Source organism: Solanum verrucosum, unplaced genomic scaffold, assembly GCF_900185275.1.
Source record: "Solanum verrucosum unplaced genomic scaffold, falcon-dt-bn FXZP01000218.1, whole genome shotgun sequence".
Lineage (NCBI taxonomy): Eukaryota > Viridiplantae > Streptophyta > Magnoliopsida > Solanales > Solanaceae > Solanum > Solanum verrucosum.
In genome coordinates, this window is record NW_026020464.1 from 344,314 (window position 1) to 370,537 (window position 26,224).

A 26,224-nucleotide genomic window follows, 5' to 3' on the forward strand; every position below is an offset into this window, starting at 1 on the left:
TATGATTAAAAATTAGAAGTTTTATTAATTAAAATTAATTATTTATCTTTTTTTATCAATACAACGCAACCAATTATTAGGAAATATTTTATGTTTTTTACAATTTTTTAAATCAATACAAGGTAATTTCTAATAACCCAAACTTGAGATGTTTATATCAGAAGTTTGCTTGCTTTCAAATATTATGAAGTTAGCCTTTGACAAACTAAACTTTAGATGCATACGTTTGAAGTATATAAAAATTTCGATTCGTGTGTTTGAAATTTTTTAAAGTGGCTAAACTTGTAAGAATTTAAGAACCTAGGTTCTATCTTAAATGATGTCCGTAAATGGCTATATGTGCAATCCTCCGCCCCCAAATTGGTAAAAAAGGAAAGTTATTTAGTCCAGAGCCCATATTGTTTGGATTTACTGGGCCCAAGCCCAATAGACTCTTTAAGCCTTTAGTAAATATTTCCAGCATCTAAATAATGATTTTTTTTCATTCGAAATATATCTATTATACCTTTTGCATCGGAGAGGACACAGGGTTTCCTCCATCCATGTTGTATCACTTTTTCCATGGATTTTACAATCGCAAATGCTTTAAGCAATCATAGTAATATGAGCAAAACACCCTTGTTATTCATAGCAAACAAATCATGTTTGCCTTCTTTGATTCAACTTGTAACTCTACACCAATAAATAAACAAATATCATCTTTGGGTATTCTTGGTTGATTTTCATAATTCTCTTGGAACTTGCAAGTATTATCAAGAATCAAGACATTTATTATATTCAAATAAAGCTTTTGTTGCTATATTTGAAAGAGTCGGTTAATTCACTATTAAAACTCCAAGCATTTCTAAACTTCCAAAGATGCCAAACAATATTTTTTCTCATGTTTGAAGCACTTTTCTAACTTGGAGTTGGAAGATAAAATTGAGTTTTAAAAAATTGAAATTTGTCTTCAAGTTGAATTTGAAATTTTTATAATTAAATAGTATTAATTTTATAATTAAAAAAAAATGCACCCACCACATGTATGCCCCTATTTTTCTAAACAAAAATACAAATATTCACTCTATCCTCTATTTGCAGTAGGAATATGTACAAAATTGGCACGCATTTCTATTAAGATATATTCTTCTACGCATTGGATACTTATAATGTTTGGCCAAAGCTTATGAAAAATTTAATTATTTGTTTTAAAAGAAGTGTTTAAAAAAAATTGAGATGTTTACATAAGTTTTTAGATAAAGAGTAGGTTTTTTATTTATTTTTTAGATAAAGAGTAGATATTACCTTATAGCTTTGATTAAATATAAACTACTGCTCATATATTAATATTTGTTTGTAATTTAAATCATATATAATGTAATGTTTAAATAACTAATTTGTATATAACTTATGCAGGTACACAATAGCAAAATAACAAAATTTGTTGTGCCAAGCTATGTAGGTAGAAACTACAATAATTAACAATTTTAATATTTAAAAGATATTAAAAATATTATACTATCTTTATCTCATTCTATGTGATACTATTTTTTAGTATGTACCAAAAAGAAGAATATCACTTTATTATAATTTAATTTTAAAATTTTTTTTTAACACTTAATAAAATGATTTACAATCATATAATATTTAAAAATTATTTTAGACTAATTTTTAAAAAATATTACTATAATATATTAAATGATGTCAAATAAAATAAGACGGAAGAAATAATAATTAAAACTTAGTTGAGTGCCCATACTTCATTTATGCCAACATAAATCCGACGGGTAGGAACACTTATTTTTTTTAACCAAAAAGGTGGCTATAGGTTGGTTGTGGTTGTCACTTGTCAGCTAACACACCAATAAAGTACTCCCTCCGTCCCTTTTTAGTTGTCCACTTTAGAAATGACACACAGATTAAGGCAACAATGATTAGCACAGTGAAGTTACAATTTTACCCTTATGACAACTTTTCACTTTAAAATTACAACCACTTCTTTGAATTCAAGTGAAATAAATTGGAGGGAAACAACATACACTTTTACAATTTTCAAGAAGTGTAAATAAGGGTATAATAGGAAAAAATTTGTTGTCCTTTCTTGGTTTGTCAAAATGGACAACTAAATAGGGACAACTAAAAAAGGAAATATGGACAACTAAATAGGGACGGAGGGAGTAGTATTAGTATTCAACCCAACACACACTCTTTGTCACCACTCATAAAGTTCGTTTTTTCCGAGTTTCATATCTAAATTATTGAACGTGAATTTTATTATTATTATTATTAATTATCGTAAGTTATAGAAATTATATTAGCTTTGAAGTTAATTATTTAGATTCATATTAGTTTGCAATATTACGAATCTTATCAAATTTTGGACTTCGGATATAAGTAACTCACACATCCAAATATGTTCTAGACACATTATATCTAAATATATTCATGTGTATCTGACTATCACCTTTCTTCGTGTATCTGGTGTATTAGATACATGTATCTAATGTGATTCGCATGTATATGACGATCTTTCAAATATGTTTTTGACCATTAGCTCGTAAATAAAATTCTTAAAATGTCTCAATCCTTCAACTTTTATGGAGTCTTTTTGTCAACACTTGTAAATTAAATTCTTTAAATGTTCTTCAGCTGTTAATTCCGGCCATTTGTTCTTTTTTTCCGTATATTTCAATGCTGGTTTTTTTTTTTACCCAATTTCTACTTCTTGACTTTTGTTCTCACCATTAATACTCTAGAAGATTTATCTTTTTCAAGAAAATTTTAGATTAGCAGTGATGATTACTACTACCATGAGTTTAAAATCCAATTTTTTTGCTACTCCATGTTGGGGAAGACATGGGGTTAGCCATTTTTGGTCTCAGCAGCAATTGGTAACAATTCTTGTTTCGAAAAATCGAAAACTTGGTCGAGTTCACTGTCAGTCTAAGGTGATTCTTGAATACCCTTTTGCTTCTTTTGGTTTAATGCTCTTGCTGTATTTTGTTGGAGTAAAGTATTTTAGTTTTTAATTGTGAATTATACTCGATCAGTGCCTATGTTATGTGGCTGTTTTTGACTAGGCGTGTAGTTTAATAAAGATTGTATCTTTTTTGAAACTTGTGGTTTTGAACACGTCATAGGTACTTGTGTGACTGCAAATTATGTTATTAAGGGTAAAATTTGAAGTTTAAAGTTAATTACTCCCTCCGTCCCAATGAGTGGGCACGCAGTTTAAGAAAGATCGAATCTCTTTTGAAACTTGTGGTCTAAAACATGTCATAGACATTTGTTTGATTACAAATATGCCATTAGGGGTAAAAATTGAAGTTTAGACTTAATTACTCCCTCCATCCCAATGAGTTGGCACACAGTTTAAGAAATGAAGAGAAACTTTTAAATCTTGTGCTTTTAATTTTTTTTATGGTTTAAAATTAAAGATGTGTGAAGTCTTTGATGTACTATGTTAGAATTGAAAACTTACTTATAGGAACTGACACTCTTTTTGGGACAAACTGAAAAGGAAAGTAAGACACGTAAATTGGGATGGAGGGAGTAGTTCTTTGTATAGAAAGGTGTCATTTTTTTGGGACGTAAAAAGGAAAGTGACTCACATCAGAGAGAGCAATTATCACTGTTGTATATTAATGGTGCAATGTTGTTCCTAGTTGTTATAACTGAGTCCAGCTTTGAAAGTACAATTGCTGTAATTGACTTAAGCTTGGGAAGTACAATAAGCAGCATTAAGTGCATTTGGAGTTGAGATTTCTTGAATGGATATTTCGGTACCCTCTTTCCTGTTTTAATGAAATTTTGTTAATGCCAACTAACTTTAGTTAGCCTCCAACTTCCAGTTTTGTGTCTGATGCATTTCATGTATCGTTCTTGCAATAATATTTCGATAAAAGTACAGTAATTTCATTGATAGTTAGAGCAGCACCTAGCAGGTCTGATTATATCTGTCGAAGTGCTGGACTGATTCCTTTTATAGATGTAAGGAGTCAATTATGTCCAGGATGTCATCTTTTTTGTTTACACTATTGATCGTACAAACGATGATTTTGAAGATATTTGAACTTTACAAGAGGTATATATTCTTTTCCATCAAGCATCTATGGTTCCTATCTATTCACAGTTTCACACATACATATTTGTAGTTTTGCTCCATTTGCGCCTTTTTTCATTACAACTCATGCTTTATTTGTGCTTTCCGCTTAAAGCCCCAAAGGACCTTAGAATTATTTTTGCGCTTTCTCTTTTGATAACACTGCTTCTATTATGTATTTATTTATGGGATTCATTAAAACATTGTTCCAGACTGCAGAAGTGGAAATCAGGAAGTGCTCGCCTTTTCTGGAAAGTGAATTGTTGTCCGGTAATGGTGGGTTGCCCTTGACAGAGTGGAGAAGCGTTCCCGACATTTGGCGGACTTCAGCAGAGAAATTTGGTGATCGTGTAGCAGTTGTGGACCCATATCATGATCCTCCTACAACCATGACTTATAAACAGGTCAACCATGACTTCTATTTTTAAGAGCCTTTCTCTAGGATGGTAGTTACTTTCACAAGTTTGTGTAGTGGATCACTGTTGGTGACTTGATGAGACTTGCCATCTTGTCATTGATATGCATGAGCTTCCCTTTTTTCTCTAAATGCATTGCCAAAAATTGCAGCTTGATCAGGAAATTGTGGATTTCTCCGAAGGCTTGAGAGTTATTGGGCTAAAGCCACATGAAAAAATTGCACTCTTTGCTGATAACTCATGTCGATGGCTTGTTGCAGATCAAGGTAAATCAATTGATCCCATCCATAAATCCTAGAAATGGTGAATCTTTCGTTTTACTTCTTATGCATTACCTTTTTCTCTTCCGTTTCCTGCTCCCGTCGTCGAAATTACAAATTTTGGAAATCAAAGGCATGAGAAACAACAAGTAGCAACAGAAAACTAAGAATGAGAAATACAGAAATAGTAAAGTAATTAAAATACCGAGAATAATACTAGTAGTACCAGCAGGAGAGACAAGAACCGAAACTGTTTACTACTAGTCTTCTACCTGAATCCTCGATTATGCTCAATTTATTTGGAAGCTCTGTTGTAAAGTGTCATATTCTTTAGGTATGATGGCAAGCGGGGCTATCAATGTTGTAAGGGGTTCAAGGTCATCAGATCAAGAGCTATTGCAATTATACAGCCACTCTGAAAGGTTAGTGCAGGTGTTCGTTGGTTGTTCTAATTAACCTGTCAGTGAGCATGTTACTTGTTCTACCTACCTTTCTTCTCGTTTCCTTTTCCTGATTAGTTGTTTTCCCTGCATCTCATTTTCAAACATGTTGATACTATTATTGACTGCAATACTAAATGAAAGATCTCTTGACCGATTGGTATATGGGTATTATATCCTCGTTTTGACTGCATGATAGGTCTTTTTGCCTTAACATGTATAAGTAACTTTTTGTTTCTAGAATAACAACTCTACCATCAGAAGCACACGATCTCCCTAAAAGTTCATTGTACCATAGAAATAAAATCGTTTGGACATTTGTCTGCTGTTCATATCCGAGTTTCACTATATTTGCTTATTATTTTAAGAAAATCTTGTTCGGTGTAGTGACATGTAGTTGATACTGGTTACATTTTTTAAGCTGATGAACTAAACAAATAAAATGGACATCTTGATGGCCTTCAAGATGCCTCTATGATCAATTACGTTGGCCAGATTTGTTCTATCTGATTAGAGGATTACCTAGTTTATGTGGTTGACTTCTATTCATAAACTTTTGCAAGCAATTTGTGCACAGAGTGTAGGATTATGTGTTTCTCGTTGTTTAGTTTGCACCAGCAGCTGTGATCAATTTGACGAAGTAGCTATCTCTGCTGCGTGTGCCAGCAACAAGTTTAAAAAACTTCTATTTGTCACTGTATTTTGCTTTCGCTTTTTATTCTTTAATTTCAGGTTTCTTTTTCTCATCTTTCATTTTCCATTGTTTTTAATGATAAAATGTTTTTCTCCAAAGATAAAAAGAAGGTATTGTCGGATGTACTCCACAATATCCATCTTAAACCCAAAAACAAAAACAATTTTCTTCTGCATGCATTTTGACTGTGATAAGATTATTATCATTATCATTTTAATCATTGCCTTGCCAGTGTCGCTCTTGCTATTGACAATCCTGCGATGTACAACCGGATTGCAGACACTTTTGGCTCCCATGCAGCTGTACGATTTGCTATTTTACTTTGGGGAGAGAAGTCTAACCTTGTAACAGAAGCCAGACAGGGATATCCTGTATATACTTATAAGGAGATTATAGAATTGGGTCACAAGAGTCGTGTGGATCTACTTGATTCTGAAGATGCCAGTAAGACATTTACTGTAAGAGACATAATTTAAATTACATAAAATTTTAAAAAAATTATTTCTTGCTTAAAACTAATTATTGTTTTCCTAAGATGATATATTGGTGATTTTTTTTCTTCACACAATAAAATTTCCTTGATTTTTTTATCCTGCATTGGAATAAATCTAGTACTTTTGCTCGTTCTTGTCGTTCTGCTTTATCATCTTATTAGAACAGAATTGTGCTAAAAAGTTTTCTACTTCAAGTTGCAAGTTCATCTTCCTGACTCTTTCCCAGTATATGTTATATGTCTGTGAGCTCTCTGAGATACTAACAATAAAAGATAACTCCTGCCTAGTGTAAACACAATAATTATTACTTAATAGATTCAATTTCGAGACTTCAGCATGGAAATCAATATCCTGAACCCCATTCTAATTCTATCATCACAATTTGGCTTTTATGCTTCTTTTTCGGTTTATGCAAACGTCATCCTGAACTTTACTTCTAGAGTTTTGATTCTGTGCCCAGTAAAATAAAACAACAAATGAAAATTTATAGGCTAGTGTACCTTATCCCAGTTTTTTAATAGGGACTAGCTTTTGGTCAAGTGATCTATCCCGATGTGATTGTTCTACTTCCCTTTTAGCTTGTCATATTTTTTTTATCCTCTCTATTTCTGTGACAACTTCCATAACATTTGAGCACGCTAACTAGTTTGCATTCCTATATATTTTGAGCAGTTACGTGTTTATAAGTCACATGCTCAACGCGATGTTCAGTTTGGTGACCTTTTTATTTTGTCTTCGATTATGAAGTTGCACTTTTCAATAATGTAGTTCCAAATTCCTATTGGGAGAATATCAGTAGCTAACAAATTTGTTTTAGGGAAACAATATTCATATGAAGCAATCAACTTTGATGATGTGGCTACACTTGTTTACACTAGTGGAACCACCGGTAATCCAAAAGGTGTCATGCTTACACATAAAAATTTGCTTCACCAGGTTTGCACTTGTACATTTACTCTAGTGTTTAGAATTCTTTAGTTGATTTCACTTTTCCAGGATCATCTGTGTGTTATTACCTTTATCCTGTTGTTCTAGTCTTGGTTATATGAAAAGAAGCTAAGTATTAACTTGAGGTACAAATTTGGGAAAAAGGACTGATGGACCGATCTCTCTTTAAACTTGCACACTATCTCATCTTAAAATTAGTGCTTTAGTAGATTCTGTACTCTTGTGATTTTTTCTGCAGAAATATGAATAAAATATCCTTGGGGAAAGACGTCAATGAGAAAAAGTTAGGTTGAGAAGTGAGGTTTAGTATTGTGAACGAGAGAAAGAAATGAGAAAAAAAACTCTTGCTGAATTGTAAGTTAACTACTAAGTTGGATCCTTATAGAAGTTTTTTTAAAGAAAGAAACCTAATTTTTTGAATTCTTAGCTATGACATTATCATCGAGGATATTCACCAGATATTTAACAATTTTCTTAACTTTCAGAAGTTCTCAAACTCAAGTTGGTGAAATGTCATGAGTTTACTTATTTCAGACAAGAAACGCTAAACTAATACTTGAGTAGTGAGCTTATTGTCTTAATGTTGCTAGAACAATGAAAAGTCACCAAAAGAAAAATATGAAGTTCTTTTCTCTTTCAAGTTGATGGTAATTATGTAGCGAAAGGAGGTGCTTCTTGTGGCATATAAATGGATCCTTACTTCGTAATCGTGAAGAGGTAACATTGCACAAATATTTAGGGCATCATTAGTGTTGCTTGAATTGACAACTTAGAGTAATCAAAAAAGTTGTCACGAGAATGGTCGAAAAAGAGTCTGGTTCAACCAGAGGGTTCACTGTAAAGAGGTGTGGTACCAGCAGAACGTCACCTAATAGAGTTACAACGTCACTAACATGTCACCAGAAAGAATTGTTGTACAGTCGGAACTAATCATCACAAAAGCAGCGTGAATACTAAAACCAAAAAAACAGTAATATTATCATTCTACATAGAAAATATTGTTTCTGCTGTTGCTGGTATTTTCTTATTTATTTTCTGTTTGGCTGGTTTTCCATCTTTTAGTATCATTGTAACTTCCAAAGGTATCTGTGTCAATAAGTATGTTGTACTGCTAGTTATTGGGTAAGTAAAGTTGTTGACCTCCTGTGTTCTCTTTGTTAGATTTTGAATTTGTGGGAGATTGTGCCTGCTGTACCTGGGGACAGATTTTTAAGCATGCTTCCGCCTTGGCATGCATATGAACGTGCTTGCGAGTATTTCATATTCACGCATGGAACGGAGCAAGTGTACACAACCGTAAAGAATTTGAAGGTGTGTGCATTTTGTATTGGTTTCTTATTTAGTCAATTTGTGCCCCTTTTTTGCCCTCATGTTTTGAAAGAGTCTAAAACATTGATCTGATCTCTTCCCCAGTATTTTCCCCCCTTAAAATATATTTATACTTCGATTATTAATCTTTATTACCACTACCTCAGCAACCTTCTTACTGTTGTAGGAAGATTTGCGGCGTTATCAGCCACATTACCTGATAAGTGTTCCTCTAGTGTATGAGACGTTATACAGGTATAATCCGTAGCTTCTCATACCTTTGATTTTCTTGTGCTTAAACTGTTAGAAAAATTTGTGCTTAATAACATTTCTTGTGATATCCTTTTTTTTTTTTGTTATTCTATAATATTAGATAATAATCGATTATGAACTTTACAGCGGAATTCTAAAGCAGATCAATTCAAACTCTGCTGCTCGTAAACTCATTGCCCAATTATTTTTAAGGATCAGTATGGCTTACATGGAGGCGAAAAGGATTTACGAGGTTAATCCCTTATATTATTGTACTAAGTTTTCAGCTTATATGCACCATTATTATAGTGAATAAGCACAGTTTTGTTCAGGAATACTCAACTTTATAATAGTTGTATTAGTATCTGTTTTCAAGAACACTGCTTCTAAATTCTTATCATCTTTTCACAAAATGAGTTCTTAGATGTATGTGGGCATGGACTCTTAAATTTATCATTTTGTAGTAATAGTTACTCTTCAGATTGTATAATTACGGTGCAATATTTGGAACCAAAATATAGAACTTGAATACTGAAGCATATTGAGTGTATGAGCATTGTCGTAGGGTGATTAGCAATTATAAACAGATTTGTGATCATGACTATCTGAATTTATGTCAATCCCTCAACCTCTCAACAATTGCCCCAGGCTGTACCACTTAGTTAAGGAAGATCACATACAATACCTGTTCTTCTCCAGCTGCATTTCTGCCTCACACGTATAGTGGGACTTTTAAACTGTTACTTGTTAAAATGGATGCCGAAGATTGAACTCTTGAACTTAAGATGCTATGATCTGCACATGTAATGGGTGTAGAAAATGGATTGATAGCTTGCACTGTTTCTTTTCTTGCATATTTCATTTTTCTATCATATTTTATTTTTGTTGCTTGTGTCGTTATTATTTTTATTAGGGATTCTGTTGCACTAGTTGCGCGTTTGTTTATGTTTGCAGTTAACTATTAACTCTTACTACGAAAGTATGTCATTCAATTTGTTTCGAGGAATGATTTTTGATGTACTTCTGGTTATAATTATAATGTATCGCCCAAGTGAGCACATTGATTTAATCATGATTTACTCTTTTCCATCATGGTCTGTGATGCAGGGGAAATGTTTAACGAAGGACACGAAGCAACCTTCATATATTGTATCATTGCTTGACTGGTTGTGGGCTCGAACTATTGCTGCTATACTATTGCCATTACATATGCTGGCCAAGAAAATTGTTTACAGTAAAATACACTCAGGCATTGGTATTTCAAAGGTTTGATATGCAACTGCTAGTGACTTGTGATGTTCCTTACCTGTGCATCTTTGAAGTTTAGGACTTATTGAACTAGCAAAACAAATGCCTGTGTTGTAGGCCTTATAATGGTGTGACACTCGTCAGTTGACTGATTTAGGCAACTCTTTTGAGGTTGGATGCGTCATTAATAAACTTGTGACATTTTGGTACACTACGTATCCCCGAAATAAGAAATTTCTGATGCAGTAAGGGTGTAACCAGAGAAAATTAAAGAGTTTAACACTATCTCAGAACATCAAAAGAAAAACAAAGTAAGTTTTAAAACAAAAAGAAAGTAAAATAAGAAATTTGAAGAGAGAGGTGAATGTTTTCTCACGCCAATGTGAGCGGAAATATTTTGAAAAGGTTGCAGTAGTAGCTTACATGTACTCAAGCTGTTGTTTGTCCAAATGCATGCTTGTAAGCTTAAATCTTTTCACACATTGTTAACAACGGCATTCTATTCTTTTCCATAAACACCATGCTGCTGTTTTGTTATACTTATATTCTGCTTGGCAAACGTGACTTTGGTCCGCTGGATTGTGAAGATACTAATTGACTACCTTCTTTTACATTTTACAGGCTGGCATAAGCGGGGGCGGTAGTCTTTCTTCCCATGTAGACAAATTCTTTGAGGTTAGTAGTTTCTGTAGTCTTAACTATTGTAAGTAGGCAATTGGATTGATGATCTTTCCTTACATACGTTTTGGTAATTCGTAGGCAATTGACATTAAGATTCAGAATGGATATGGCTTGACAGAGTCAGCTCCTGTGATTGCTGCACGGAGTCTTACGTGTAACGTGAGTATTGTATCTCATAGATATGGAACCAAAATAATTCTACTTCTTCATCAATGAAGTTTCTTATAGGGATGCCTTGTATTGAGTTGTAACCTTTGAAGATGTCATAATACCACAACCATCACGTGAAATTGTTTCATAATGGCACATTTGTTGCTTCCCACCACACAAAAATGCGATTTTGTATTTTACATATTCTTAGGCTAGTTACTATCATTACTTGGCTTTAATTGTGCATACTTCAGAATGTGGTATTCTTATAACATAATCCTTGTTGATCTCTGAAGGTTCTTGGCTCAATTGGGCGTCCCATTCGGCATGTAGAGGTAAAAGTTGTAAATTCTGAAACAGATGAGGTCCTTCCCCCCGGCTCAAAAGGCACTGTCAAAGCTAGAGGGCCACTAATAATGAAAGGATACTATAAGGTTAGTGCATCATTTTTTGCTTAATGAGTTCTATAGTTCCTCTTTGTTAGACCTGTTATTCCAATGCAATGCAATAGCTTGATCAGAAATTATATTTTCTTTTTGTCGTCCCTTGGACGCCGAGGGTCTCTCAGAAACAACCTCTCTACTCCACAAAGTTTGCGTACATCCTATCCTCCCAAACCCCACTTGTGGGATTACACTGGATATGTTGTTGTCTTCGCTTGTACATCTATGACGAGGCATCATTAGGTTTCTTTACATTTTATTTTAGCGTGACACTGCTTCATTTTATTTGAATTATTTCTCGGAACTTTATATGATTATGACATTACCTAGGCTGTTTTTCCCCTTTTGAGGAGGCAGTACCTTTCTCTCTGACATAAACAATCTAAATACATTTACGCATGATGTTAGATACATACAGTATAATGTAACATGGATATTTTAATAAATGTTTGGTAAGTGCATGAATCAGTTGAAACAGGGGGAATATTAATTTCCTTCAGCAATACTTGGAAAAGAGCTTCTTTGTTACATGTTGGTCATAATAAAAGACATCAAAAGCATGTTTTGCCTTCATTGAAAGTCATTTTGAGCTGTATGTGTTACTCCGGAACATAATTCTACTTGCAGTGTTAATTAACCATCAGTATCTCGTAAATTTTCTTTAGAATCCGGTGGCAACAAAACAAGCTATTGATGAGAACGGATGGCTGAACACTGGTGATCTTGGGTGGATTGTGCCTGATCACTCTATAGGGAGAAGCCGTAATTGTGGGGGTGTAATAGTCCTTGAAGGCCGTGCAAAGGATACCATAGTCCTTTCAACTGGTAAGCTATAATTACTTCTAGTGTGTCTGCTCTTGGACTACTCTAGTAACATTAAGTTTGTCGTTGTTCTGGTGTTCTGTTAGTAATGTGTTTTGGAATTAGAGCCTTTATTGTGTGGATTGTTATTCGAAGATGACGTTCTATTGGTAAACTGCAAAGAAACGGGTTTCATCTTACGAGTAATTTTGCAATCCACAGCTTTGAACTTTATTATATGTATTTCCCTTGTGTGGAAAAACTAGGTGAGAATGTTGAACCATCAGAGATTGAAGAAGCTGCTATGGGAAGTAGTCTGATCCAGCAGATTGTTGTCATTGGCCAGGTGAGTTGTTATTATTGAGCGCGTAATTAAGATGTTCTCTCACGTTTCATAAGTTTGACATCAATAACATATAGGATCAACGGCGTCTTGGAGCTATAATTGTACCAAACAAGGAAGAGGTTCTGTTAGCAGCTAAAAGATCAGCTGTTGTGGATTCTGAAACCACTGAAGTTAGCAAAGAAATAACTGTTGGCCTATTACACGATGAGTTACGAAAATGGTAAGGACTTACTTACACCTTCTACATTGACCAATTCACTCGTATATCAGGAAATTTCCTGATATTTTGTTTTCAATTTCGTTAGAATAAAAATCATCTCCCCTCTTATTTAACAAATGCAGGACTTCGGGGTGCTCGTTTCAAGTTGGACCTATCCTTGTTGTTGATCAACCTTTCACGGTACCATTTATCGCGATACCTCTTTGGCCATATTTGATTCGAGTTTAATGTCAGTTGATTTCTGTAGCTTAGAACTTTTTATTTACTGCAGATTGATAGTGGCTTGCTAACACCAACTATGAAAATCAAGAGAGACAGAGTTGCAGCTCTTTACAAAGAGCAAATTGACAACTTGTTCATATGATTCCTCATTTTTTAGCTATAAAAGATGCAAGATCTGAATAGCTACCGGCGAGTTGGTTTTTCAGATTATATTTCCATCAAGAAACCTGAGATTGCAATGATAATATAGTGATTGAAATTGATTAGATCTGATAGAACTTGACATATATTTATGAGGACATAAAGTTGTAAATGAAGGCACATAGTTCAATAAGCATGTAGCATTTTGTTTCCTGAGAATATCTTGCACTTCATGTGATAACGAAGAAAAATATATACATTCGCTTTTTTAAAAAAAGTACTTTGATCTATTTCTCATATTAAACATATTAATTGTCACAAATATGAATACTTAAATAATTATATTGGGAAACTAAACTTTGTAGAATAAAATACAAAATTCTTTAACAAACAAAAAGCCATTTTGTGGTAGCGTCCAATCCTATGATATGATACTTGCTATGATAGGTAATTTATATTCTTGAAGAACAGAAGAAAATAAAACTACTGCTAATTCCAAAGGTAAATATACATAACACAACAAAATAGATATGTTTTACAAATCACAAGCGACAAATATATCAACTTGAAAAAGCAATCAAGCATTTAATTTATTTATTACAAATACAAACACGCATCAGAAGATGCTCTCCACCAAAGACTGCATCTGCAATTTATTAGACAAAAACTATTTAGTTCATCAATTAAATACTAAAAAATTAGCTTATTTTGAGATATTAAAAGTAAATAATTAACCTGTTGACACATTGATATTCTCAGCTTTGCAAGACGTTCTGAGACCGAGAGCCTAACGTTGGAATCAATTATAAGTAATAGCTTTTTCAATTTAGGCATACTCACATCATCCCTGCACGTTACTTCAGACAACCCATCTGGTTCACGAATATGCAAAACTTCAAGTTGCGGAAAGCTATCACCATCACCATCACCATCACTAATTGACAAACAAACCATAACCAAAAACCGATAAAATGAAATGACAATACATAAAATTGACCCGAATCGATCGATGCAAAGCCATAACTTATATTGTAAACTTTGATTCTTGAGAAGAAAATAAACTAAAGCTACTAATTCCAAAGTAAATATACATAAGACAATAAATAAATCTTTTATAAATCACAAGCCACAAATACATCAACTTCATGAAGCAATCAAACATTTAATTTATTTATTTCAAATACAAACAGGCATCAGATGATGCTCTCCAGCAAAGACTTAATCATTCACAAATGCATCTGCAATTTATTAGACATAAAATATTAAGTTGATGAATTAATTAATAAAAAATGAGCTTATTCAGAGATATTAAAAGTAAATAATTAACCTGTTTGACACATTGGATTTTCATACTCTCAGCTTTGCAAGACGTTCCGAGAGCCTAACGCCGGAAGTGGTATCTATAAGTAAAAATAGCTTTTTCAATTTAGGCATACTCATATCATCCCTGCAACTTACTTCAGACAACCCACGTGCATACACAATATGCAAAACTTCAAGTTGCAGAAAGCTATCACCATCACCATCACCAGAGAGATCCATTTTTTCTTCCATATGGTTGCACCAATACATTTTAAGTATCCTTAATTTGGGCAATTTCTTAAGCACTGCCACTACATGACTGTCTACGTCAAAGTCGACAAGAGTAAGCTTGACAAGATTTGGAGGGAATGCTTCACAGTTCAAGGGAATTGTTCCGCTCAAATGCAACTTAGCAATATTTGGATACGACGACAAGTTTATTTGCTCACTCACCCTGTCAACTTTGAGCTTCAGAACCTCCAGCGCCGTTGGCACAGGGCTCAATGCTGATAATATCTTAACTGTAGAATCAGATACTCCTTTTATACCCAGTTTTCTTAAATTGATCAATTGGTGCAATAATCTTGGTTCAAAAAAAAAACCATCCATCCACATCAAAGTTTGTAGATTATTACGAGGCAATGAGTACACGTTTGGAAAAAATGGGTTTATACAAAAGTAATTGTAAGGTGCTAGATTATAACCTATAGAACGAAGATGTCTCAATTGTGTAGACTTCCAAACACCAGTAGGAAGTTTAATAAAGAAGCTTTTACGAATATCTAGGGTCTCTAGATGTTTGAGCTTCACCATACAATTTGGCAGTTTCCCATCAAAATTCCCCTCCAATCGCAGATAGCGTAAGCAACTCGTCTTCTCAAACGTGTTTGGGAATCTCATACTCAGTAAATCACCAGCAGAGATGACTACAACCAACACTTGCAATAATTTGAAATTAAGATGAGCCATATGAGAAAATAGGCAACGGTCATTTATGAAACAGAAAAGTGCACGAAGCTTCGTAGGCTTAGGATTTGAACGGAAGAACTCATTCATGGCATTATTATCAGAGTAGAATGTAATCCTTCGCACCCTAGCAACATTGCCGGGATCACCGAATGCATTGTGCTCGGTGTGAAAGAAGTTACTTTCCTTAGCCAAGTCCACACACAAAGTATGTAACAAGTCATGTATGCGGCAACTTGAAATTCTTCCATCATATGTCCTTTTGGCAACTTGAATCAAGTTTCTAGAAACCAAATCATTTAGGACATCCTCCGCCAAACTTTCAGCCTCTCGCCCATTGCCACTATTTACAACTATCAGCTTCTCAGCAATCCACATATTTGTCAAATCAAAAGCACGAATTTCATGATCCTCAGGGTAAAGACCAAAGTACAAGAAACATGGCCTTAATGCAATGGACAAATCATTGTAACTCAGAGCCAATACCTTAGCACATCCATCTTGAACTTTATGGCTCATACTCTCAAGTAACCTGTTCCATGCACGTTCTGTTCTTTCTCTTGCCCTTAACATGCCTGCGGTCACCACAATGGCTAACGGTATACCTCCACATCTCCCAACTATACTTCTACCAATATTTACCAAGTCTGGTGAAGCATTGGCCCAATTATTATTGTTATCAAAAGTAAAGATCTTCTTGGTAAAGAGTTCAAAACTGTTCTCCGAATCTAGAGGTTGCAACATGTGAATTGAGAAATCCCCTCCTATGTATCTGCCTACATTACTATTTCGAGAGGTTATAATTATCCTACTGCCAATTTTTGAATCACATTCAGGAAGGACAAGCTTTAGTTGATCCCAAATTTCAACATCCCAAATATCATCTAAGAGAATAACATACCTTTTTATTTTCAAGAGTGATCGTACTTTGTTCTCCAAGTTTTCTTTCCTTTCCTCTTCCGCCAGTCCAACTTGTTTGGCTATGTCACGTAAGATTTCTCCCGCCCTTGGCTGTTGTGAAACATAGACCAATCCCGAACACTCAAATTGATGACGGACATGCCTATAAAGTTTCTTGGCAAGCGTTGTTTTTCCCAAACCGGGCATGCCAACTATTGAAACAACTCCATAAGGCAAATCATGATCAAGTAATTTGGCTTGTAGCATATTGAAGTCATCATCCAAACCGATGACCTCTGTTTCATCAGCATGAAGAAATAATCTTCTTTGGTCCAATGGAATGCAATCATCATTATTGTTGTTACTTGTATCCATGATGTTGTAAGTTGTCCTTACACGGTCAATGTCAGCAACCCTTTTCTTTATCTTCTCAATCTCGATAGCAAACTCATCGGCAAAAGAAGCATGAGAAGGGATGCAAGCAGTCTTAAGCCGACAAATTGTGCTGTTGGATTGTTGAATTTTCGGAAGGAAGTCATCTAAGAGATCCTCCACATCACCTGCCAGTTCTTGAATATCTTTTATCAAGTTTTTCACCCTTGAATTGCCTCCAATTGCCTTGTCCTTTGCGTCGTCTATGTATGATCGAATGTGTCTCATTTCTCTCTGAAGCCAATTAATGTCCTCTTTCAACCAATTCAAGCGGCTCCCTTCTTGAAAGAGTAGATTTCCAGCTATTTCTATGGATTTATTGATGATTGCTGTAAGAAGAATTTCAGCCATTTTTTTCTCCTTTCTTTTTCAGTAGCTTGAAAAACTTCTAATCTGAAGTTATAAGGGCAGAGACACTTTTAAGGAAAAGAATGATATTCCACTATTTTCTTTTAGTCCACAAACAAGTCTCCTATCTATAATTTGATTAAATGGATACAGTAAAAGGACCTAAGAAGGTGCTTTTCCTTAAATTCAAAAGAAAGACAAAGTATATATGATATCTTGATGCTTTAGGACTGCTTTTCATTTGTTTTTTGTTTTTCCTTTACTGGGTATCAATAATATCTCCACGCTTAAGTTAAGTCTGCTTTACTTTTCTTTTTGTTAACAATCCATTCACGTCGCGGTTGCAAATCACGGTGTTCTCCTACCCACATATTTGTCAAATCAAATGAAAGCATTTCATAATCGAAACCAATGACCTCTGTTTCATCAACATGAAGGAATAATCCTCCACAGTCTAGTGGAACGTAGTCGTATTGATCACTGTTGTTACTAGTATGAGTGTCATACAAGCGATACCTCTTTGGCCATATTTTATTCGAGTTTAATGTCAGACGATTTCTGTAGCTTAGACCTTTTTATTTACTGCAGATTGATAGTGGCTTCCTAACACCAACTATGAAAATCAAGAGAGACAGAGTTGCAGCTCTTTACAAAGAGCAAATTGACAACTTGTACCAATGATTCCTCATTTTTTTAGCTATGAAAGATGCAAGATCTGAACAGCTACCGGCGAACTGGCGATAATATAGTGATTGAAATTTGATTAGATCTGATAGAACTAGACATATATTTATGAGGACATAAAGTTGTAAATGAAGGCACATTAACTACTTTTGTACTACAAACTTATTCAATAAGCATGTAACATTTTGTTTCCTGAAAAAAATCAGATTCAATCTTGATAACTCTATTCTAGAACTCATAAGTTTCAAATTTTGGCTCCGCCTCTGTGTCCAAGGATCGATGTCAATAGAGTGTAGACACCTAACAGCTGACAGTACAATCACCAGAAGTCATTACATGAACATGTCCCCTCATTGAAGTGATGGAATCTATTTGCATCTCTAATGACAATTTTTCGGTTTGTAATGCTTGATATAAACTTTATAACGGTGTGACAATCGCCACAAATTCGGAGGTTTTTCACCACCCTTATTACTGATCCAGGAACAGTCCTCAGAATTCCATAAGCCACAGCTAATCTCTCACTATGCCAAAAGAGCTGTCTTTCCTTCTCTTGCTGTTCCATATCATGCAAAACGAATGTGGTGTCAGGAATATAACCTCTCTTCCTCATCTCAGAATCAAATTCCTTTAGGAGGGAAAATATCGCGTCCTTCATTGGATACAATGCCTCTCCAGCATAGAACGTCGTAGTTTCTTTTCCTGAATCAATAGAACTATAACCAGGTTCTTTCCTAACTTCCAAATTTGCCAGCTGCTTCCTCAACTTAGATACATTGTCCCATAGAGCTGCACCAGCATATGTATTTGAAAGCAGTATACAAGTTGAAGGATCTTTTGGTCCGAGAAGTAGTAAGCGATTAGCGACCCTGACTCCCATTTCAGTATTTCCATGTTGCTTACAAGCACTTAATAAAGCAGCCCAAACAGCTTCATCAGGCTGAAATGGCATCGTGTTAAGAAGGTTCTCAGCATCCTCAAGGTGACCTGAACGACTAAACAGATCTAACAAGCACGTATAATGCTGCAGAGAAGGACTTAACTTATAATCCTCAATCATGGATTTAAAAAGATTCTTGCCTTTGTTTACTAATCCAACATGACTACAAGCATAGATTAATCCAACAAAGGTTACTTCATTTGGCTTAAGGCCAGCCAAGATCATATCATCATATAACAACAACGCTTCAATAGCTTGCCCGTGCTGTGCCATCCCGACAATAATTGAGGTCCAAGATACAACATCTGTTGTCAACATGCTATCAAATATTCTCTTAGCTTCCACAATATCACTACATTTAGCATACATATCCACAAGGGCATTGCTAACAAACAAACTACATTCATAACCGAGGCCTAAAACTAATCGATGAATCTGTTTCCCGAGCTGCAGTGCAGCTAAGCTAGCACAAGCTCCTACTATACTCGAAAGAATAAACGGGTCCCTCATATCAACCCCTTCTCTTCTTACTTCAAGAAATACATCAACGGCATCAATCCAGTTCCCATTTTGCACAAACCCCGATATCAAAGCAGTCCAACATTGCAAATTCTTTTCTGGCAAATTCCCTAGTAGCACAAAAGCTTCATTCTTCCTCCCACAACGAGCATACCCCGATATCATTGCACTCGAACAAATCAAATTCTTAACCAAAATCGAGTCAAAAACCGATTTTGCATTATCAGGCAATCCACATTTCGCATACATATCAACTAACGAAGACTTAACAACATCATCAACCGAAAACACCGATTTCAAGAACTGGCAATGCACTTGTTTACCAACTCTCAACGCACCCGAATTAGCACAAGCCTTAACAACACTAGCAAAAACGAAATGGTCAGGCCAAAGACCATCTAAAAACATATTGGGAAAGAGGAAAAGAGTGTTCTGGGGTTGATTAGCTTCGTTGTGTGCAGTAAAAACAGAGGCCCATGAAGCTAAATCTCTTTGGGGCATTTCGTCGAACAGTTGTAAGGCATCATCAAGAAGGCCACATTTGCCATACATGTCTATGAGATTGTTGCAAAGCTTTAAGGAACACTTGTATAAACCAATCTTGATTATGAGGGCATGTAGTTTTCTGCCTTCTGTAGGGAAATGGAATCTTGCGCATCGTTGGAGTTGGTGAAGAAAATGAAAGTGCTGCATTCATAACCAGTGGTTTAATTAAGAGTGGGAAGCTAATGAGCTGCTATTAACTTCAAATATTTCTGGAAACAAAAATCCTTAAGCTATTGAATTGTCTAGCCAACAATAGTAACTATGCCTAGTTAAACGATCTAAGTTGTGGCGGGATGGTTAGGATTCCTCGACTTTTAACTTTTGGATTCGAGCCTTATTATGTAAAAAAATTTTGTTGGCTGCACTATCATACTTATTAAGGTATCAATGCGGTTACCAGAAAGACTACGTCTCAGTCTTAAATAAGTTTACGAATCTTCAATTTGTTATCACTAAATAATGGGAGCGAGTCTAAAATCTATCCGTCCGTTGTGACTGATCTTTAGCTAAATCTATATTGATATCAAGCAATTACCAGTCTTTTGAGACCACTTCATTCCATATTAAGTTTTAGGACTATTTTGTCCACCTTTTTAACACTCACTTATCATAGTTTCACGTATGTCGATCAATGTATCTATAGGTCAACGTAAAATATGTTCAAACCATTTTAAGCAATCTTCTCATATTTTATCCTTAATATTACTCCCTCCGTCCCTTTTTAGTTGTCCACTTTAGAAATGACACACAGATTAAGGCAACAATGATTAGCACAGTGAAGTTACAATTTTACCCTTATGACAACTTTTCACTTCAAAATTACAACCACTTATTTGAATTAAAGTGAAATAAATTGGAGGGAAACAACATACACTTTTACAATTTTCAAGAAGTGTAAATAAGGGTATAATAGGAAAAAATTTGTTGTCTTTTCTTGATTTGTCAAAATGGACAACTAAATAGGGACAACTAAAAAAGAAAATATGGACAAGTAAATAGGGACGGAGGGAGTACTATTTACACCTTTTGACGAATGTGGTCCCATTTTTAATGTTGAGACGTTAGCTTCACGAGACTTTAGACATCTAGGTTGCTACTTTAGGATAGTCCACATTACGACGCTACATTTTTCATGCGACAAAAATCAACCTTGTAAGGATTTTCTTCACCAACCTTAACCACTACATGCAACTTTTCAACTTTTCAATAGTGTAACAAGTTTTATTAAGGATACGTTAAATTAGAGATAGAGTTAGAATTTTCAATAAACAGATGCAAATGATAAAAAGTTGATTGACTTGCACAAAAGTCCCCTTTTTAGGCGGCAATTTTGTTCCTATTTTAAAACTGTGTAATATAACCTTCGAAAATTTTAATCCTTCTGATAAACAGGAAACACTAGACCATGATCTACGTTTGTAAACTTACAAATTTATGACCATAGTCTAACGTTTTCTCACAAGTTTTTTGGTTTGCTAAAAAATGATAGATAAACCATGGTCTAAAAGGTCCATAAGTTGCACGAGAATTAAAAAAAGGCGTTATTTACCAAAGAGCTCATATAAAGAAGGGATAACCAGAGTAAAAATTCTGAAATCAAGACAAAGCTCCATCAAGATAAAGAAAAACTGAAACGTGAAGTTATAAGGTACATGGAGTTTAAGGAAGATGTTCAATAAACAAATGCAATATCATGGGACCAGAGTCACCAGACTTTATTCTTTATGAGATTTTAGGCACTCATATCCATATATCAGAAGTGCAGTCACCACCAGGATACCTCATTTCATGAGCCAAAGATGGACCATCAGGTTCAGCTCCGAAATCAACGAAAAATCTTGGGTTTATAGCAAGGCCACCTTTCTCACTGTCAACGTCGATTTGTAACATGTGACCTCCTTTCTCTACCATTTCGGGGTAGAATTGACGGTCCCATGTACTGAACAATGAGTTTGTAACATACAAACGTTTTCCATCTAGACTCAATTGTATCATCTGAGGTCCTCCTCTCAACCGATGTCCCTGGAAGTAACACAGAAGGTCATTTATACATCGATTTGTCCACGTTTCTACAGCTTTCGGGAAAAAGGGGTAGGCATAAACTATCTTAAGTTAACAATATCAACAATATTTTGGATTTCAAACCACAGATTTGACTCCAAAAGTAGACAGATTATACATGATTTATATGCTTATTGGCGAATTATAATTCGATCAAATCTTATATAGCTTGTTTTAGTGAAAATGTATTCATATTTTCTTTATACTAGTAATGAACTTGAAAGCAAAACATTATTGAGACATTATTTTCAATTCTAATTACCTGGACTTCTGGGACATCAACTTGGTATGTCGAACCATCTTCAGCCTCAGCGAGTACAGCGTTCCCTTTTTGAAATACTCCTCCAACAAATACTTGGCCAGTTAACTTAGGATTGGCAGGGTCCTCGATATTGTACTGTCGAATGTCACCATGTAGCCAGTTTGCCAGGTATAGAAAACGATCATCGAGAGAGATCAGAAAATCAGTAATAAGACCAGGCATTTCAGGAAGAATCCAGTTCTGCACTTTCACTGGTTTTACTGAGATAGCTACCTGCATTGGTTCCGGAATCCACTTGGTGATCGATAATTCTAACAACTAATTGAAAGGTCCAATAAATAGTAAACGATTACTAACCTCATGTCCCCACGAGCCATCTGGATTCTTGAAAAATCGCACCATGTTACTGGTCAAAGCACAGCCCACATACCCAATTGCTTCAGATGGATTATGCAAGAACCTTACCTATATATCGGAAGGAAAATGAATATATTTATGTATTCAGCAGGATAAACCATGGCGCAAAGTTATAAAGGGGGAAAAGGGGTTCATTACCTCTAGAGGAAGGAGCCCAGTGTTCCCAAGATCCAATGTCTGTTGAAGTTCACCACCAGGCCATGTGTAGACATGCAAATGTCGACCATAATGCCCATCAGCAACATCCTGCAGGTTGAAACCTTTGGTGAAAGCAGATGGAGCTCCCCAGGTGGAACTGATCATGGTGTTATGTCGAGGCTGGTACCAGAAGTCATAGCCAAAGAGGGGACTATGTCCTGGTTTCTCCCATCTAAAATATAAGAAAGGAGTCAAAATCTGCCTTGGTTTAGACACTTTGCATAGTCTAGTTTCACTACAACTACATAACTTCAGTTTTCCTTGATAAACTGTCAAGAGGACCGGAAATTAGGATAGAATAGCAAACAATCCTTGGAGTTGCCCGATCACAACAACAACATCATACCCAGTGTAGTCCCACAAAGTGTGGTCTGGGGAGGCTAGAGTGTAGGCAGACTCACCCCTACCTTAGAGGTAGAGGGGTTGTTTCAGATAGACCCTCGACTCAAGAAAAAACAGTCCAAAGCAGTCCAGAAAAAGAAGTAACGGAAGTAAAAGAAACAACAAATAGTAACAGAACATAAACTACAACAAAACAATGTGATAATCGAGGTACAAGGAATCAAAAGAGGACTTGCCCAATCACATGCAGGGATTCTGTAATTTTCTTGCAACCATCCATGAGAGACCAAGGCAAGTGGAAACTAACAAAACCAGCAGAGGAAAATTCAGGACTCAAGAGAGTACAACAATACAGTACCTTCCTTTCACGTTAAAGTCTGAATCGAGAAGAAGAAATCCATTCCCCTCAGCATTTCCATCTTTATCTCCGAGACATGACAACATTATCTCACCAGAAGCAAGGCAGTGAGCAGTGTGCGGGAATGCTAATCCTGTCTTTTTGATGACATCATCTGGCTGAACAACTTTATACAAACTGGGAGCCTTTGGATCCTTCTGTGTGTCAATTGCATAAATGCGTCCTGATCTGCAAGAGTTAAATTATCGAAAATCTTGAATATCATATAAGTTCTATACTTGCATATAGTCATCAAGATGTATTTTTTTCCCTCATGAACAATATAGGGGAGTAGCTATAATTCTTACATTAGTGAAGGCAGGACGAGATATCGTCGAGCAGCTGATGGATCTCCATAACAAGAACTGCAGGAATTCCATCCAGAATGATGTAGTTCATCACCTTCATAAGGCATAGGCAGCCTATGGATCACTTTTGAATAAGATGGTGACTTAGGATCTATATCTACTGTAGCCAGGTAGTCAGGTTTCCCCCTTCCCATTCCTGTAGAAAACAACCGTATTTAGAGGCGGATCAAAGATTTAAACTTGATCGGATTCATCCAGTTGGAATTTCAGCATTGAACTCATTGTGCTTTTGAAATCATAGGTTTATAATGTAATATTCATTGAAATGATTGTAATTTTTGACATATACACATCTATATTTTGTACTGAAAGTACGAATATCAGTCGAACCCATTGAATATAAGCTCCATCCGCCTCAGACCATATTAACTATACATCCAAGTAAATCCAAAATTAGCAGCTACATTACTTGCTATTTGTATTTTTGTTCAGTAAGTTAACTTTCTAAACCTGAATTAACATTTCAACACATCTTCAGCCAAAGATCATTGTAAAATATTTAAACAAAACATTATGAAACTCACAAGATGCCAAAAAATATTTATTTAAGCTTGAAAACCTCAGATTCCATAAAACAAACACATGCCAGTTGACCAGTTCTACACTTTCCCCCTCGTGTTTTTTCTATCTGATTTTATGTAAACCACAATTTAATGGGGCTTGAAAAACACTTCATTATTTTTATAAAATCCCATAATAACACTCAAGATTTCCTTTTGGCCCACAAAACACAGATCTTTTAGCAATCAAATTTTTACAACAAATTTCCATACCAAAGCTTATCTCTTCCCCACCCCACCCCCCACCCCCCAATCCAAAGGGAATCAGAAAACCACTTGATACACTCAAGATTTCCCTTTGGCCCTCAAAAGACAGAATTTTTACAATGAATTTCCATAGCAAAATTTATTTCTTCCTCTCTTCCCCACTCCCCAAGGCCCCAAAGGACAGAAGAAGCAGAAATTCAAAGAAAAAAACCATACTTGATGAGCAAAACTAGTGATAAAGATTTCATTTTTCTACTAGTTTTACTTCACAAACATAAATCAGACAAAGAAAAAACCATACTCGATGAGCAAAATCAGAGACAAAGATTTCATTTTTCAACTAATTTTACTTCACAAACATAACACAAACAAACAAAAAAGCCTCAATTTCAAGAATCTTACACAAAAAAAAGAAGAAATCTTTACCAGTATATATGCAGGTGACATAAATTAAAGATTCTTTAGGACCATCCATGGCTGCAAGTGGAGAAGCATAACCAGGTCCTTTTTTGCAACACCCATTAACCGCCGCCGCCGCCTTCCCGTTCTGCAGCACCTCCATATCCGTCGCCATTTTCTCGCCGGAAATTGTGAAATTTCAGATCAGAAATAGGCAAAAAGTACTAAAAATACTATAAAAAAAACACCCTTTTTCAGTTTTTGGCTTGTAACAACAAGGATATATATAGATTTATGGTAACCAAACACCTTGGGTGAATTATCAGAATCTTAAAGACTTGTTTACTCTGTTTATGGCGGTATTATCATGCAGTATTTTGTTTATGTCTGTATATAGACTAAATAATATTCTAAATACATACTGTATTTGGCTTAATAAATTACTTGCATTAATTAGAATATTTCATTAATTTTTTTTTAATTAAACACTTCAATTCCTAATATTAACACATTTCAATTATATAATTAGAACCTTTTTCATATATTTTTATTTGTTTATTAGATACTTTAGTTAATACCATAAAATATGTTATTTTCTTAAGCATATGCATTCATCTTAATAAGTAGTAAATTTGAGACATTTTTTATCTGAGTTTGGTATGTATAATTAAAGAAGATAAAAAAGAACACATGCATTTTGTTTCTTTCTAGATTTAAATAGAAAATATCTAATTAAAATATTTTATTAAAAATTGTTGTGGTGTTCAATTGAAAACATGATTTAAATAGAATATCCTAACAAATTTAAGAAATTAATTATATATTTGGCTTTTGTATTTACATTAAAATTTTATTATAATATATATAAATAATTTATCCATAACTCAATAAGATCAATGAACTCAAAATTTTAATGCAATTCAATAAAAATATTGAGTACTTATCTAGGTGAAACGAATATCGTGTCGATAATGTTTATTTTCAAAGGATTGATTAAAAAATTCAGGATATTGATATCTTTAGATATGTTTTGTAGCAAGATAATCATTTTCTTAATAGTTTTTTACATATATATTTTTTTTTATATAAAAAAAAAAGGTGTTGGATGGACCTTAGTGTAAATTCCTTTTTTTCCAGAGTTAGGTCACATATTTTTAAAATTATAATTTGAGAAATTGTCTGTAAATATCATTTGATATTTGATACTATAATTTTCTCTCTTTAACACTTT

At 34.7% G+C, this 26,224-nt stretch overlaps 4 protein-coding genes across 5 annotated transcripts; 1 reads left to right on the top strand and 3 right to left on the bottom strand.

Annotated features, from left to right (window-relative positions):
- The first annotated feature begins 2,562 nt into the window (after positions 1 to 2,562).
- On the top strand, positions 2,563 to 17,820 carry LOC125808828 (probable acyl-activating enzyme 16, chloroplastic). 2 transcript variants are annotated; one of them, XM_049488491.1, is made up of 18 exons: positions 2,563 to 2,927; positions 4,294 to 4,485; positions 4,649 to 4,763; positions 5,092 to 5,179; positions 6,124 to 6,335; positions 7,203 to 7,321; positions 8,495 to 8,644; positions 8,829 to 8,896; positions 9,041 to 9,146; positions 10,001 to 10,159; positions 10,763 to 10,816; positions 10,901 to 10,981; positions 11,269 to 11,406; positions 12,081 to 12,240; positions 12,483 to 12,562; positions 12,637 to 12,782; positions 12,905 to 12,962; positions 13,054 to 13,364. In XM_049488491.1, exons 1-18 carry the CDS (start codon positions 2,775 to 2,777, stop codon positions 13,144 to 13,146), a joined length of 2,172 nt encoding a protein of 723 aa, XP_049344448.1. In that variant the 5' UTR covers positions 2,563 to 2,774; the 3' UTR covers positions 13,147 to 13,364. The 2 variants fall into 2 exon arrangements, with proteins under 2 accessions (XP_049344448.1, XP_049344449.1); XM_049488492.1 differs by lacking the exon at positions 13,054 to 13,364 and adding an exon at positions 17,682 to 17,820 and having other exon boundaries at positions 2,652 to 2,927.
- On the bottom strand, positions 14,493 to 17,096 carry LOC125808827 (toMV resistance protein Tm-2(GCR236)-like). The gene has a single exon (XM_049488490.1). The coding sequence runs from the start codon at positions 17,094 to 17,096 to the stop codon at positions 14,493 to 14,495; it is 2,604 nt and encodes an 867-aa protein (XP_049344447.1).
- A 202-nt stretch (positions 17,821 to 18,022) lies between the features above and the next one.
- On the bottom strand, positions 18,023 to 19,941 carry LOC125808829 (pentatricopeptide repeat-containing protein At4g14050, mitochondrial). Its single transcript, XM_049488493.1, has one exon. It carries the CDS (start codon positions 19,927 to 19,929, stop codon positions 18,097 to 18,099), a length of 1,833 nt encoding a protein of 610 aa, XP_049344450.1. The 5' UTR covers positions 19,930 to 19,941; the 3' UTR covers positions 18,023 to 18,096.
- Positions 19,942 to 21,303: 1,362 nt separating this feature from the next.
- LOC125808832 (selenium-binding protein 2-like) lies at positions 21,304 to 25,393 on the bottom strand. Its single transcript, XM_049488495.1, has 7 exons — positions 25,021 to 25,393; positions 23,768 to 23,963; positions 23,421 to 23,648; positions 22,661 to 22,892; positions 22,463 to 22,570; positions 22,106 to 22,378; positions 21,304 to 21,804 (listed from the first exon to the last, which is right to left on the bottom strand). Exons 1-7 carry the CDS (start codon positions 25,166 to 25,168, stop codon positions 21,523 to 21,525), a joined length of 1,467 nt encoding a protein of 488 aa, XP_049344452.1. The 5' UTR covers positions 25,169 to 25,393; the 3' UTR covers positions 21,304 to 21,522.
- Between the last annotated feature and the right edge of the window lie 831 nt (positions 25,394 to 26,224).

What these genes read in the sequence shown, in the direction of transcription:
- LOC125808828 (XM_049488491.1), top strand. Translation starts at nt 2,775, where the DNA reads ATGATTACTACTACCATGAGTTTAAAATCCAATTTTTTTGCTACTCCA. An exon ending in CAGGCATTGGTATTTCAAAG is followed by an intron (nt 10,160 to 10,762) that starts GTTTGATATGCA and finishes TACATTTTACAG; the next exon opens with GCTGGCATAAGCGGGGGCGG. An exon ending in CACGATGAGTTACGAAAATG is followed by an intron (nt 12,783 to 12,904) that starts GTAAGGACTTAC and finishes TAACAAATGCAG; the next exon opens with GACTTCGGGGTGCTCGTTTC.
- LOC125808827 (XM_049488490.1), bottom strand. Translation starts at nt 17,096, where the DNA reads ATGGCTGAAATTCTTCTTACAGCAATCATCAATAAATCCATAGAAATA.
- LOC125808829 (XM_049488493.1), bottom strand. Translation starts at nt 19,929, where the DNA reads ATGCAGCACTTTCATTTTCTTCACCAACTCCAACGATGCGCAAGATTC.
- LOC125808832 (XM_049488495.1), bottom strand. Translation starts at nt 25,168, where the DNA reads ATGGCGACGGATATGGAGGTGCTGCAGAACGGGAAGGCGGCGGCGGCG. An exon ending in CTCGTCCTGCCTTCACTAAT is followed by an intron (nt 23,649 to 23,767) that starts GTAAGAATTATA and finishes TAACTCTTGCAG; the next exon opens with ATCAGGACGCATTTATGCAA. An exon ending in GACTTTAACGTGAAAGGAAG is followed by an intron (nt 22,893 to 23,420) that starts GTACTGTATTGT and finishes CTTATATTTTAG; the next exon opens with ATGGGAGAAACCAGGACATA.